Source organism: Pygocentrus nattereri, chromosome 5 (assembly GCF_015220715.1).
Source record: "Pygocentrus nattereri isolate fPygNat1 chromosome 5, fPygNat1.pri, whole genome shotgun sequence".
Taxonomy (NCBI): Eukaryota; Metazoa; Chordata; class Actinopteri; order Characiformes; family Serrasalmidae; genus Pygocentrus; species Pygocentrus nattereri.
This window is the reverse complement of record NC_051215.1, coordinates 3,054,379-3,069,248: the sequence shown is the minus strand read 5'-3', so window position 1 is coordinate 3,069,248 and position 14,870 is coordinate 3,054,379. Positions and strand designations below refer to the sequence as shown.

At 43.7% G+C, this 14,870-nt stretch overlaps 1 protein-coding gene across 5 annotated transcripts in view; it reads right to left on the bottom strand.

The window, feature by feature from the left end:
- Positions 1-243: 243 nt before the first annotated feature.
- Positions 244-14,870, bottom strand: part of sobpa (sine oculis binding protein homolog (Drosophila) a) — a 107,127-nt gene continuing 92,500 nt past the window's right edge. For all 5 annotated transcript variants that reach the window (XM_037538597.1, XM_017718239.2, XM_037538598.1 and 2 more), the window contains 2 exons: positions 8,670-10,749; positions 244-7,991 (listed from right to left, as the gene is read on the bottom strand). In XM_037538597.1, the coding sequence (XP_037394494.1) occupies positions 8,689-10,749 (2,061 nt within the window). In that variant the 3' untranslated portion in view covers positions 244-7,991; positions 8,670-8,688. The remainder of the gene's footprint in view (positions 7,992-8,669; positions 10,750-14,870) is intronic.

Sequence of the window (14,870 nt, the reverse complement as noted above, 5' to 3'; positions counted from 1 at the left end):
ATACCAAGGATCATACGAGTCACAGAAAAAGCATATATACATCAACACTAGCGTGATAAAGTCGTGGTTTTTTTTTATGATTTTTTTTTTGTGTGTTTTGTTTACAAAGTGGATTTTTTTAACAGCAGGCGCTGGAGCACACGAGCAAGAGTTAAGGCAGCTTTTCACCTTTGAAAAGTTTTAACATTTAAAACGTTAGAAATTGCAATGTCTGCTTTTCAGTTGAGTTTTTTTTTTCTTCTGTTTTCCCACAAATGTCCGTCTCGCAGAGTGCAGTAAGAATAAGAATCAGTCATTGCATAATTGTGTTTGTGGGGAATTCACAGCCGCCCTGTGTAGACTGACCATATGAAACGCAGCCTAAACAATAAAGCCCAGGCCTGATTACTCAATACAGTGCAGTGTCCACCTCTTTGCCTTTTGTTGCCTTTATTCAGTCACATTTAAACGTTTTGTTCTGTTGCGTTTGCATAAGTGAGGCCTTCATGCAGTTGTGATTGAATGGTGAAATGGCTTTTCTCTGTGTGTGTATTGGCGTTCGTGTGCCGTTTGGCATATGACCAGCTAACCCTTCTCTCACTGATTAGGCAGCGGTTTCCCGGCTCCTCAGACCCAATCACTTTGGCCAGAAAGTAAAAGCCAAGCGTTCCTGTGCTGCTCTTTAATTCCGAGCTGACTGACACATTGGCAGCCGGACTGTAAGACGCGTTTTTGGCCCCTGAACACATTTCGAGTAAAGTATTGCGTTTGGCAGACAGTCTGCTTTGCACAAAATCACTGAAACGTTCTCAGCCGCTCAGTTAACTCAGCTTTCAAAAAGAAACGACTGCGTTTGCTGCCCCCTTGTGGAGGCACTGAATACTGTGGTGTTTTTGCTGCCCTCTTGTGGAGGCACCCAGCATTGTTTCTGAATTTTTCCAGGAGGGCTGCGGTGCTTTGCAGTTTTGTGTTCTCACTTTGCTTCTTCAAGGGTTCTTTAGTAAAGACAGTTGTTCTATGTAGAACCAATAACACTCAAGACATTTGAAATCTTTTATAGCACCTATCACTGCTGTTGGAGAAACATTGTGTGGGCATTTTTCAGTTTTTGGCACCGTTTGAAAATGCCTGCTGCCCTTTATATCGCGTGTAAATTTTAGGATGAATGGATCAAAAGAAACAGCCAAAATTTACGTGGCAAAAATTCTGGTTCCATTGACTTACATTAAAAGCAAAGTAGGTTTTTTCCTTCTCCTGTAAAGTTACCATTTTGGAGATACAAGTTTTTGTTCCAACAGCAGCACATACATGTATTTACATAGCACCAAAAAGGGTTCTTTCTATATAATTTCAAGCTTGTAACGATAAAAGAACAATTTTTGCTGTTATGTAGAACCTTCTTTAAAAAGGTTCTATGTAGAACCATTTAGAACACATTCTCCATCATTCTGAAGAACCAAGTAAAGAACCCTTTAGTCATGCAAATAGTTATTTGATAGTTAATGATTCTGTGTAGAATCACTGTCTCTACTGAAGAACACCTGAAGAAGTAGGTCCTCAAATTAGAGACGCACTGCTGTAATTACAAGGAACTTTTTAGGGAAAAGTACATTGAAATTGTGTGTGATCTTCTGACCTGGTACCGAGTTATGGGGTGTCATATGTCATTAAAACACATTTTCTGGATTCCCATCTAGATTTCCTTCAGTGCTGAGCATGATGAGCAATTTCATCAAGACATTTGGAACATGGAAAACTGGTGCTGAGGGAAACAGAGCCCAGGTGCGCTCACTGGCTGTTGCTGGACCTTCAAAATATACGTTTCAGAAGCAAAACAGCCAAAAAATCAACTACAGTAGATTCTCAGGTACATTTCCATTTCCCTCGTGTGTCTCATGAAAACCCAAGACAAACTCATTTTAAATGCAAAAATGATTCTATCCAGTGAAAGTTCTGTTAGAGAACTAAAAGTGTTTGCTTCTAGCATTAAAGGGCACATATCTCAGAAAATGAGACTTTATTTAATAACAGGGTTTAACACAGAGAACTAGTAGGAGAATTCCCACTGTGTAATGTCTTCCGGGTTTCTCAAACGCTAGGGGGCGCTCCCGAGCGAGTCCGAAATGAATGGGTTGATATGGAGCATTTGAGCAAAATCACAGTTTATAAATGCTTCAACATTTTTAATGTAAAAGAATGCAATAATTCCCTGATCAGCGTAAAACATTTTAACACAGCTGTTATATTTTAAGAGCTTTTAAACTCGAGTTATAGGAGTTTAAAACAGCACCACAGCTGTAATGCCCACGTCCTGCTGCCCAAAACCCATTTGCTGTAGAAAAAAATATATAGGGAAGATATTTTTTGCTTTTTTTAGTGAAATTTATTCTTCTACTTTCTAAAATTAAAGGAAAGTTCTGGGCGAGTGATTAGAGACTATTTTACTTTTTGTTTTTAGCCGCTGAGCTCCTTTCACCCCTATTCATTCAGGACTCGCTCGCGGGCGCCCTCTGGCATTTTGCAGTCCTATTTTTGATATAATAGGGGAAATAGGAAATGGCCAGGCTCCTCATAAAAACAGCATTTTGAATTAATTCCTCTCTTTATCCCTTAGAATTACACCAGCTGTTTTCGTTACTGTTCCTTTAAGACTGACGTTACGCAAGTTGCCTCTGTTCTGATCGGCTGCCCTGTATTGTGCATTGTTCAAAAAGCAGGCCTGCGTCATATAACACTCCATATAACTTCAGTGTGAGTGGGCGGGGCTACACGGTTATAGGCTGAATGAGTGTTTGCAAGTGTGCTGGTTTTTGTGACATCACAAAAACTGAATTCTGAATGCAGTGTTCGCAGCCTATATTACATACATGGACTGGGTGGACTGAACGGTTTGTCTGAAAACTGAACAATGTTTACAGACTACGTTAAAAATCACGCAAAAAGGTCAGGACAATTACGGTTTTCGAGCAGTACACAGATATGATTCCGATATCATTATGCATCCCTAAAACAAATAGAAACGAAGACAGATGTAAGATATGGGCCCTTTAAGCTGATTTTAAGAGTGTTATAACCTCTTCTGAAGAACCTTGAACTGAAGAACAGCTCCTTATGTAACGCACTTTTGGCCAGGTTTTGACTGTTGGTAGTTTTTTCTGTGGCCTACAAATCTTTCCTCAACGCCAAACGTATTGTAGGATCAAGGACAGCATCGTCTGCCATGAAACACACACACACATACACATTTTATGCTGGTGTCACTGTCTTGTCTGTATGGAACCGCAGACACTACAACAGTGTTGGGTTTCAGCGCTATATCTGTCCGGCCCAGTCTGCTCAACTCCAGTTACAAAGGCAAGGTCACTTGCATACAGTGGGTCATAATAATGATACTTCAGGTTCTCGGAGCCTTCAGTGTTATCTGAGAGCTGCTGAAGTGTTTGGGTGCGTGCGTCACTGGAGAGAGGAAACTGGCTGATTGAATGAACGTGATGCTTAGAAGCTTAAAGGAAGCTTAAAGGAAGCTTAAAGGAAGCTTAAGATACCCTTCAGGTTAAATTTCTGAATGCTCTCTGGGGGAAGCTGTGTGTATTTTCCCACTTTTCCCAAATGTAGTCGATCAGGCAAGACTTGTTTGGTGTCTAAACTTTGCTTCTTCAGTCTAACACTGCTAAAAACACAAGAAGTCAATAGTCACCCAAATCTTTTCCGTAAATACATCCTCAAAACTGTTCTCAACCCGCATCCAGGCAGTCATTAAGGTCGCAGAGACTTGTGGTTTAGGACGTAGTTACTTCTGAACACTTATCTTCCATTATGTTCAGGATTTCTTTTTGTAAAAACTGATTGTTTCAACTAAAAACATAACCTAACGTCCATAAGACTGTTTGATAAAGGTCTATGCGAAGGGCAGTCGGCTTCAGCACACCTGTTGTCTAAAGTGGCTGAAGTGGCCACTTTATCGGAAACACACAGCTTGAAATTCCAATCGCTGGCCACTTCATTAGAAACACCCGCCTTGTGCTTTCACTCGCTGGCCAGTTTATTAGAAACACCCACTTTGTGCTTCCACTCACTGGCCACTTTATTAGAAACACCTACCTTGCGCTTCCACTCACTGGCCACTTTAGTAGAAACACCTATAGTATAGCTCCACTATGTAGGTGTACACTTACAGACTGTAGTCCATCTGTTACCTAAACCGAGATGCTGTTTCAGTGGGTTGAGAAAAGTTTCAGGGATATATTTACGGAAAAGGTTTGGGTGACTACTGACTTCTAGTCTTTTAGCCTTGCAGCTCCAGAGTTAAATTAAATTTGGACACCAACTATGTCTTGGCTGATCTGTTGCATCTGGTGTAAATGCAAAACTTTGTAAATTGGATTTTTTTCCAATACCGAATCTTACGGTCAACTAAAACAAAGTCTCATAATGAGAAAACACATCTGGGGACAATTTGTTAAAATGTTGTGCTAAATCGAGTCGAAATCCAGGGAACGCACCTCCAAGTCCCACCAACAAACTCCTCTAGTCTTGTCCAATCAACAACACAATCAAAACAACATGAAACAAGGTAGCTAGCCAACATGCTGTTGTTAGCTAACAGATCTGCTAGGCAATGTTTACTTTTACTGTATGTAACATGTTCTCTACACACGAGACTCACATCAACAAGCTTCATTTGGATTTTTTGGAGGCCTTTTCAGCCACGACAACTTTTAATGAGGGCACCATCGCCGCCTACTGTGAGCTCTGCCTTCATGAGGTTCCTGCCCACATTAAGCCCAAAATGTCTCATAGTTCTCCCTGGATGTTCATTTCTGGCCCCACAAGAGTAACTTAGAGAAAGTCTGAGACTGCTGAGATTATATTAGTAACAAATGTGTATATGTATGTGTTACTCTTGGCGGTCACTTTCTCAGCATGTCCTCTTTTGGCTAGACAGTGGGTCAGCAGGCTCTGTCAGCTCCATCAGAATGAATGTGAAAGAGGAATATAAGCTGACCGTCTGTGAGGCCAGCCTGAAAATGATCTGCGTGTGCAGAGGAGCGTGGGCTGATTTAAAAAAAAAAAAAGGAAAAATGAGCAGCAGAATCACACTGCCCATCAGAAGTTTGGGGACGCCAAGCTACAGTCTTGCCATTAAACTGCAACTGCAACAATGCTACTGAGCTGGGAGGGTGAAGTCTAGGACGAGCTCCACTGCATCTTCTCAAACTGCTGCTAACGCAACATCATTGGACAGCTCAACACACTTGGAGGAGAACACTAACTGCTAATTCTATTGCGTCAGATAACAGATGCCTGTGTTGGGTAGTATCGCACTGAGTGATTGGAGGAAAGGGAGAACCATCCACCCAGAGAGAGCGAGGACAATTTAGCTCTCTTGGACTCGGGGCTACCCATTCTTTTGGACTCTTGGCCAGGGATCAAATTTGTTATAGCTAAATATAACCAAAGAATTTGCACAGAGCAAAAATCAAATGTTGCATAGCAAGGCAAAGTGTCCCTATACGTCTGACGGACAGACTGAATAAATAAGGAGAATAAGGGGGAGGTTACACAAATTTTCTCATGATGTCGGAGGGAGAAAGTTAAAGAAAAAAAGATAAGGGGGAGGTAAAAAGTGAGGGGAGATTTCGGTCAGCGACAGCTAGACAGACTGAGCCAAACATGGAAATCAGAGGAGAATATATCGAGCTGCAAAAAGAGAGAAGCAGAAGGGGGGAGAAAAGCCATCTGGAACGAAAACACCAGAGCCATTTTCAGTTTTCAGGAAATCAAGCACTTGGATGAATCTGAGACGGAGACTTTTCAAACACAAGGGACAGAAAGTCTGGCTGACCGGCTGAGGAAAACAGCCGTAAGGGAACCACCCTGTCGCTTTCTGACACGCCGACAACTTTTACAATTTCCCCAGCAAGTTCTCACACCTTTCTGTGTACCCTTTTTTGACACTCGTGTTTTTCTTTTCTAATGAATTGGGGAAAATGCTTCAGGTTTTTTGGCAAGACACCCTCAGTCTCACACACATCAGGCTTCAAGTTACACTCCCCCAACTCTCTCCTAAGGAGCTAGCTGGAGACCGATATGTTGTGTGTTTAAATTTGAACATTTCTGGTTTGTTCCTCTACTGCGTGTCTGTGTCATGTTGTTTTGACTCTTCAAACCCCAAAGTCGCTCCCTTTCGGTAACGAGCTTTCAGCTTTTCATAGCTGGCTCAGGTTTCGTTTAGACAAGAAGTCAAATCTGATCCGAGAAGGTATCTGATCTTTTCCTTTAAGTCTAAACAGTGATTGCGGTCTAACTGCATCTTTTCTGCCCCTGTTAGAACCACAGTTGCATACAGATGTAGTAACGGAACCATGTCTAATCCACAAATGTGATATGCTGAAGTAGAAAAAAGATTTGTGATCAAAGTTAAATGTTGTAATTTTTCTTCTATTCTTACATATGAAAGAATTTGATTGCGATGGGTGGTGGTAGGTTGCCACTTAGGACTCCCAAATGTTTAGAAATGCCCCTAGTGCTTAAGAACCTATAAGAAAAGGCAAGGTTTATAAAGCCACCACGTAACCAAATGACATACTAATTGAAAGACTGATTTAACTGAATAAGTATCAAATTTCAAAGAGAGGCCTATGCTTTCATTCTTAGTTTGGCTAACACAACAAATGTCATGTATTTTATTCACTTTGTACAGCTTCATGTCGTTGTACAAAGTGTAATTGCATGCGTATACTGTGTACCAGTGATTGACAAGTGCATTCATCATTCAGATCTCTGGGTTCAGGTTGGAGGAAGAACCAGGCGTTCCTACTAGCCAATAGCGACCATTTGACAGTCCTGGTTAAGGTCAAGCAGTGTCTCTACCCTGTCGTCCTTGAGTAGGTGAGAGGGAGTGAATGTTCCATTGCACATCCGTCCATTCGGACACCACCAACATTGCTGGGGTGCCAGCAAACAGTCCGTAAATACTGCTCTCCATTAGTACCACAATCTTCATTCTTTTGTCTTGTCCGTTGTTTTCCTGCAGAAAGTCCCCAGTTCCCCCTTCACTCGTCCCAGGTTCATCCCTATTCCTTGTGTTCCTTTTTTGATTGTTTCAGACTCTCTAAAAGAAATAGTTTTACGTTTTTCCTGTATTTTCTGTGGCCAGAAAAGACAAAAGGGCACAAAGAAGGATTTCTGTGCATCTTGCTGGTGGTGCCAAAGAAAAGACAAGAACATGGAGAACAAATGGAGAACAGGCAAAGTGATAAAGATGGAGAGACCTGACCACAGTGACCTTTCTTGTTTCCATTACTTTCTTGGCACTCTGTGGATCTTCGGTTCGCTTCTGCCTGAGAACGCTGGTGGAGGTGCCAACAGTTTAGACCTCCAACTCTCTCTCACTTCATACGGACATAACTAGATTTGTCTGAACACTGACACACACAAAAACAAACTTGTCCTGTTTATCGTTAATGGGCACATCTGAGTGGCAGGCCACAGGGCTTTTTTTTTTTTTTTTTTTTTGATTGGGCAACGTGTTTAAGGCCCACCCTCGGGGGCCTGTTCAGGAGCCAGTCCTGTCAGTCATTTGTGGGCATGTTTGATTGGCAAGTCCAGTGGACCTCTTCATGATTGCTGTTTGGCTTGAGACCCACATTTTTTGGCTCTCTCGGAGCTATTTATGTACATTACAGTCCTCAGCACTGCAGCGCCTCACCAGTCCTGTAGGGGGAGACTCCTCAGCACAGATGTAAAGATTCAATCTTAGCTGAAAGTGACTTGGACTGACAACCAGTGAAAAGACTGACAAAGAGACAGAAATGGAGCAAAATTCAAGGACTCAGATTCTTGGAAGGATTCATGGGGTTATTCCAGTTGTTTGTCCATCCAAGACTTGGAGTGGAGAAGGTTATAGGGTGAAGGGATGAGTATTTGTGTGTTGATGGTGGAGCTGTAGAAGGACTGATGGTCTCTGCTGCAGTGCTGTGCTGCTTGTCCCTTTGGTGAGATGTAAGCATCTGTCAGAGAGAAATGGAGGAAAGAAAGGAAAAGGAGAGATGTTAAGATAATGGGTTAATCCCCCAAGAGATGTTCTTAGAGTGCTTAAGGTCTTTTCTTAAAATCAACATGAATTCAGTTTCATCTGTTTCATTTCAAGGCCAAGAAAAAATCAAAGCTGCTAACACTACTTTTACTTTTAAATGAAAGATGCACTGGCACAGTCTAGCAAAATCTGACAAAACACAACACTACCTTAATATTTCATTTATTTCCCAAGCTTCTACTATTCTTGCACAATTTTATTATGCTTACCATTCACTTCTGACCATAGGACCATACTTGAACAGATATTGTCTGTGGACCATTGTCAGCACAGTAGTGGCACTGACATGATAGTGTTTGTGTGGCAATGGTACAAGTCAACAGAGCAATGCTTAATATCATTGATGCAGCTAGATTGAGAGTGGACCACCACGCAGAAATAGCCAGCCAAGAGCAGCTCTGTGGTCAGAGACTGACCATTAGTGAAGGGGTAGGAGCTGTCTAACAGAAATTGTGCATCAACACAATCTCTAATTGCACACTAGCAAGATGGGCCCTACAAGGCAGGGGTCAATAAAGTGCTTAGACAACCTAACAGGAATTAAAGATCAGTGTGACTTGGAGTTTAAATTTAAAGGCAGTGAGTGACTGACCTGCAAACTCTCTCACTCTTCACTTGTTCTGATTGCGAATGCGCAGGCACCTCCTCTTTAGCGGGGGCTCCAGCTCTGCTGCCCCTGCTGCTGCCAATGGTGCAGTCAGGCCACATGGCAGAATGCCCGTTGTCTTCTCTGTTGGTTTGGGCACAGGCTGAATGACACAGCCTGGCTTGGGCATAAGTGGCAAAGCGTAGGCATGATCTGCTCCAGACGCTGCATCCTCTGCCTCTTGGGACTTCTCGTCTCCAGTACCCCCAGGAGCACTGGCCTGCTCTGACAATGCTCTCTTACCTGCTGTGTCCCTCTCAATTGCTGTGCAGCTATTTTCCTTCAGGTCCTCTCCCTCGGAAGGCTCGTCACAAAGCGTGGTTGTCCTGCGGCATGGTTCCACAGAGGGGCGCTGTTCCAGAGGTGAGGTCCGGACTGAGGGCTCTAGTGGCTGCATACTGCAGCTCCCATTGACAATCACATTACAAGGCGTGGCGGTTCCTGGCTCTGTTTTCGTTGTGGAGATGCTGGCTGTGGGGGCAGAAAGGGCGCATGTAATTGGTTGAGATAGTGGGGGTGTGGCACTGCAGAAGGAAGGGTCAGCACACGGCAGCTCAACATTGTCCAGTGGGCTTTTAGCCTCACTATCTCTGTCTCTTTGCAAGTCCTCTATTGGCCCTGTGCTGTCCCTCCCATTTGCTTCACAATCACTCAATCGTGAGACAGCTTGCCCAGTTAGTGGAGTCAAATCAGGCTCTGGCTTTATTTGCACACATGGCACTGCCCTCTGGATGACCAGCTGTTGCCTTGAGCGACGATTTGTTGTTAAATCAATTATTCCATTTGCTGGTGTTTCTGTAGGAGATCCTGAATTTGACAAACTGGAGCTTCCACTTCCGGGGCTTTCCATTTTAACAGAGAGATCCACCATGCTCCTCCTACCCCGTTCTGTCTGGCCAGACACTCCTGGTGAAAGCATATCCGAGTTTGAGGGGCCCTGCTCATGAACTCCACCCTCTCCTCCTCTGGACGAATCAGGGGAGAAAGGAAAGTCCTGCGAGTTGCTGCGGTCACCAGAAACCTCTGGAAGCATCCCATCATTCCCTGGACGGTCACCTGATGCCTTTGGACTGACTGGGATAGGAACAGGGATGGGTATTGGCACCGGTAAGGGCACAATTACAGGATACGGCACTAAAAGCATGGGAGGTGGCACCAGAGGTGCAAGTGATGGCATGCCAAAGTTCATCATGGGTGGCACTGGAATGGGCCCAGTTGGCATAATGTTAACTGGAGGAAAAGGCAGCCCAGGCATATGAGCAGCCGGGTGAGGGGGCATCATACCAGGTGGGTTGCCTGGCAGGGTAGGGGTGGAGGAAGGGTGCATGTGAGGTGAGAGAAGGGGTCGGTGCATGGGGCTTGATGGGGGACCCAGGGTCCGAGGAGGAAGAGGCGGTGGGCCAATGCCAGGAATCATGGGATTTGGGAGTGGGCTGTTGGGGCCAGGTGGCCGAAGGAATGGAGGACGTATTTGCTGCATCATTTGGTGCTCCATAAAGAAGGGAAGTGGCACTGGACCACGGGGTGTCATCACCATGGGAGGGCTGCCTGGTGGCACCCCAAGTTGTGGGTGGAGTCCGGGCGCAGGGGGCGGTGGAGGGGGAGGCGGTAACGTCGGACTTTCATGTGGCCTTGGCGTGGAGATTTTTGCAGACGATGAGGAGGACGAAGACGAACACATGGTTCCAGGCTCAGAAGGAGAACCTGATGCTGAACCCGAGTGTCCAGCTCCAGAGGTGGCACACCCTGGTGAAGGGGCCTTGCGAGCACGGAGTTCACTCAGAGGAGCACTCCAGGACTCAGGGGTGAGAAGCTGAACTCCTGGGCTTCCCTCCGACTTCCCTTCCCCAGCCGGATGAACAGGGTTACACAGACCAGCTGGCAGGGCTGCCTGGGTCTCTTTATAGAAGATGTCCATTTTATACTGGTTCAGACACTTTGCACTGCAAAACTGCAGGCGTCTCTCACCCGAACCAAAGTCCAGGTACTCTTTAGTGTGGCGGATGTGCTTACACCAGTCACACACCTGAAATGCACAAAAATAGACACAACATAGGACACAATTTAAACCAGAAAGACCAGCAGAGCAAAAACAATATCCATTTGAAAGTGCTATCAAATTGCATAAAGCTATTTTAAAGTCTGTCTCAAGACTTGTCGGTGTGTATATATGCATTTGAATGTCAGGTTTATTTATCATTAGGGAAGCTCGATATTGGAATCATGTCAGTATCAGTAGTTCTTTTCTTAAAAGAATATCGGCATCAAAGAGATGTTTAAATTTCACAGATATCTGATGACACTCTTGTATCTATTTTGCTAACATATGCATTTTATTAATTTTACTGCAATAAAATTTGTCTACAATGTTATTCCGGGTAGTCTCAGTTTTATAAATGCATCAACAACGGCAAATACGTATAAGAAAATATTAGATATCAGCACCAAATTCTCATATCATTGCATCCCTGTTTATTTTAATCACAGGGTACGCTGGTTCTCAAGTAAAATAAAATAAACACTTTTTATACATGTATAGCAGTGGTTCCCAACCCCTATCCTGGAGTACCTGCAGGTGTCCTCCAAACTCCCAACACACATGATTTAGCTAATAAGGCAAATAACAAGCACTTCCTAAGTTAAACAAGGTGCGTCACAGCATGAAAATGCAGACCTGTGCAAGGCAGAGGTACTCCAGGACCAGGGCTGGGAAACTGATGTAAAGAAACATGTCACTTGTGCCTTAAATGATTAACTTCAGCTTAAGCAAGTGCTCATCTGTCTCATCCAAACACCAAACGTCCATTTTCATCATCCGCTGCAGAGGACAACTCCAGCACATCATTTTCTTTTCTCTCCTCTCGCTCCCTCTCTTACTCACTTACTTGTCACAGAGTCAGTCGCCCCTGGCAGAGCCGCAGGGTCAAGCCCAGACTGTCCCAACTAAAAGGTTTTCCCTTCAAGGAACAATTACGTGTGCGTGTGTCTGGATACCGCACGAAAACAAATAGGCAGTCGAGTTGTCTATTCAAGGTGACGCTAACAGGGAACGACAGCTACAAGTCTGAAAGGAAGGAGTGCGCGTGCACATGTGGAGCACATGAGGAAAGTGTGGGATGAGTGGATGTAAGAAAGTGGGTTCTAAAAAAGTGTCTAAGGTAACGTATACCTCTCTAACTTTCTGACTTTCTACATCTGTCTTGTCATTCTGTCATCTCTCTCGCCGTCTGCCTGTCACTAGTTTCCTCGCGAGCTTGCGCTGACGAGTGCAGAGCGCCGGATTAGCCTCAGGCCTGACGAGCTGATTACCGAACAGGAGTCTCGCAGGAAGTAATGAGGGGATTAATCAGCTGTCACTTCCGTCAATGACAGACATTCATCATACACACATACACACATACACACACACACACCCTCTGCTGCAGATAACCATACACACTCACTCTCTTACAAATAACCACACTCAAACAATGAACTGCAGAGTTCATTAAGGCTGCAACCAGTGGCAGCGGTATGATTAGGTTCAGTGGGCCGAAGCCCGCCCACTTTTGTCAGTAGCCCACCTAAAATCACTGCTCAAATGTACAATACTTCTGTTTCTGTTTTCACAATAATACACGACCCCCGGGTTCTCATTTTCTTACCCTCTTATCCTTCTGGGTTACGGGGTTGGGGGGGGTACACCTTCGACAGGTCACCAGTCAATCACAGGGTAAATGCCTTAATTGTGGCAATTCCTTCAGCCAAAAAAGTAGTCCCCTTTTGCGTTACTAATAGACATAAAACTGGCAATATCAGGTTGAGCTCAGCTTTTTCAGTATATTCTAAATGAGCTTGAATGTGTTGCTGTTTCAATCAGTCTGCAAAGCATTTCACAGCCCACTGTATTTGTTGGATTGTATTCTGTTTGTTTCTCGCTGATTCCAGTTTGTTCAGTTGCTCTGCTGCACCTGCCGAACAAAAAGCTTGCCTAGAATTAATGGAAAAGGCTGTAGACCAGCAGCCACTCTCTTCTTCAGAATTTGACCAAACGGACAGCAGGTCAAATATTATTATCTTATAATATCTAATGTATCTTTTTTGTTTCTGTTTTTCTATGTGCCAAAGTATAAAATTAGTACGTTTCCTGTAGAGGATTGCAATCTAAAGTGTATTCGTGTATTATAAAAGAATTGTGTAGATTATATGAACATTGTAGGGCAAAAAGTGTGCTTTAAAAGAAATAATATAGCCATATTGCCCCCTACACGTCCTGTAATGTATTACACTCTGTCAGAGTGATGGTGTGGATCATATGAACATTATAGAACTTTTTAAATGAAACAGTAGAAGCCGTATCGCCCCCTACGCTTCCTGTAGTGTATTACAGTCTGTCAGAGCGACTGTGTGGATCATATGAACATTATAGAGCTTTTTAAATGAAACAGTAGAAGCCGTATCGCCCCCTACGCTTCCTGTAGTGTATTACAGTCTGTCAGAGCGACTGTGTGGATCATATGAACATTCTAGAGCTTTTTAAATGAAACAGTAGAAGCCGTATCGCCCCCTACGCTTCCTGTAGTGTATTACAGTCTGTCAGAGCGACTGTGTGGATCATATGAACATTATAGAACTTTTTAAATGAAACAGTAGAAGCCGTATCGCCCCCTACGCTTCCTGTAGTGTATTACAGTCTGTCAGAGCGACTGTGTGGATCATATGAACATTATAGAACTTTTTAAATGAAACAGTAGAAGCCGTATCGCCCCCTACGCTTCCTGTAGTGTATTACAGTCTGTCAGAGCGACTGTGTGGATCATATGAACATTATGGAGCTTTTTAAATGAAACAGTAGAAGCCGTATCGCCCCCTACGCTTCCTGTAGTGTATTACAGTCTGTCAGAGCGACTGTGTGGATCATATGAACATTATAGAGCTTTTTAAATGAAACAGTAGAAGCCGTATCGCCCCCTACGCTTCCTGTAGTGTATTACAGTCTGTCAGAGTGACTGTGTGGATCATATGAACATTATAGAGGCTTTTTAAATGAAACAGTAGAAGCCGTATCGCCCCCTACGCTTCCTGTAGTGTATTACAGTCTGTCAGAGCGACTGTGTGGATCATATGAACATTATAGAGCTTTTTCAGTGAAACAGTAGAAGCTGTATCGCCCCCTACGCTTCCTGTAGTGTATTACAGTCTGTCAGAGCGACTGTGTGGATCATATGAACATTATAGAGCTTTTTAAATGAAACAGTAGAAGCCGTATCGCCCCCTACGCTTCCTGTAGTGTATTACAGTCTGTCAGAGCGACTGTGTGGATCATATGAACATTATAGAGCTTTTTAAATGAAACAGTAGAAGCCGTATCGCCCCCTACGCTTCCTGTAGTGTATTACAGTCTGTCAGAGCGACTGTGTGGATCATATGAACATTATAGAGCTTTTTAAATGAAACAGTAGAAGCCGTATCGCCCCCTACGCTTCCTGTAGTGTATTACAGTCTGTCAGAGCGACTGTGTGGATCATATGAACATTGTAGAGCTTTTTAAATGAAACAGTAGAAGCCATATCGCCCCCTACGCTTCCTGTAGTGTATTACAGTCTGTCAGAGCGACTGTGTGGATCATATGAACATTATAGAGCTTTTTAAATGAAACAGTAGAAGCCGTATCGCCCCCTACGCTTCCTGTAGTGTATTACAGTCTGTCAGAGCGACTGTGTGGATCATATGAACATTATAGAACTTTTTAAATGAAACAGTAGAAGCCGTATCGCCCCCTACGCTTCCTGTAGTGTATTACAGTCTGTCAGAGCGACTGTGTGGATCATATGAACATTATGGAGCTTTTTAAATGAAACAGTAGAAGCCGTATCGCCCCCTACGCTTCCTGTAGTGTATTACAGTCTGTCAGAGCGACTGTGTGGATCATATGAACATTATGGAGCTTTTTAAATGAAACAGTAGAAGCCGTATCGCCCCCTACGCTTCCTGTAGTGTATTACAGTCTGTCAGAGCGACTGTGTGGATTATGAATGATATATATATATATATATATATATATAGAGAGCACTTTTTTAAGTGTAACTTTTTTTTACATAATCTATGATGCTACTGAGCACTGAAAACCTCCACTGATTACGCATTGGTCAGTCATTGGTCAGTTCA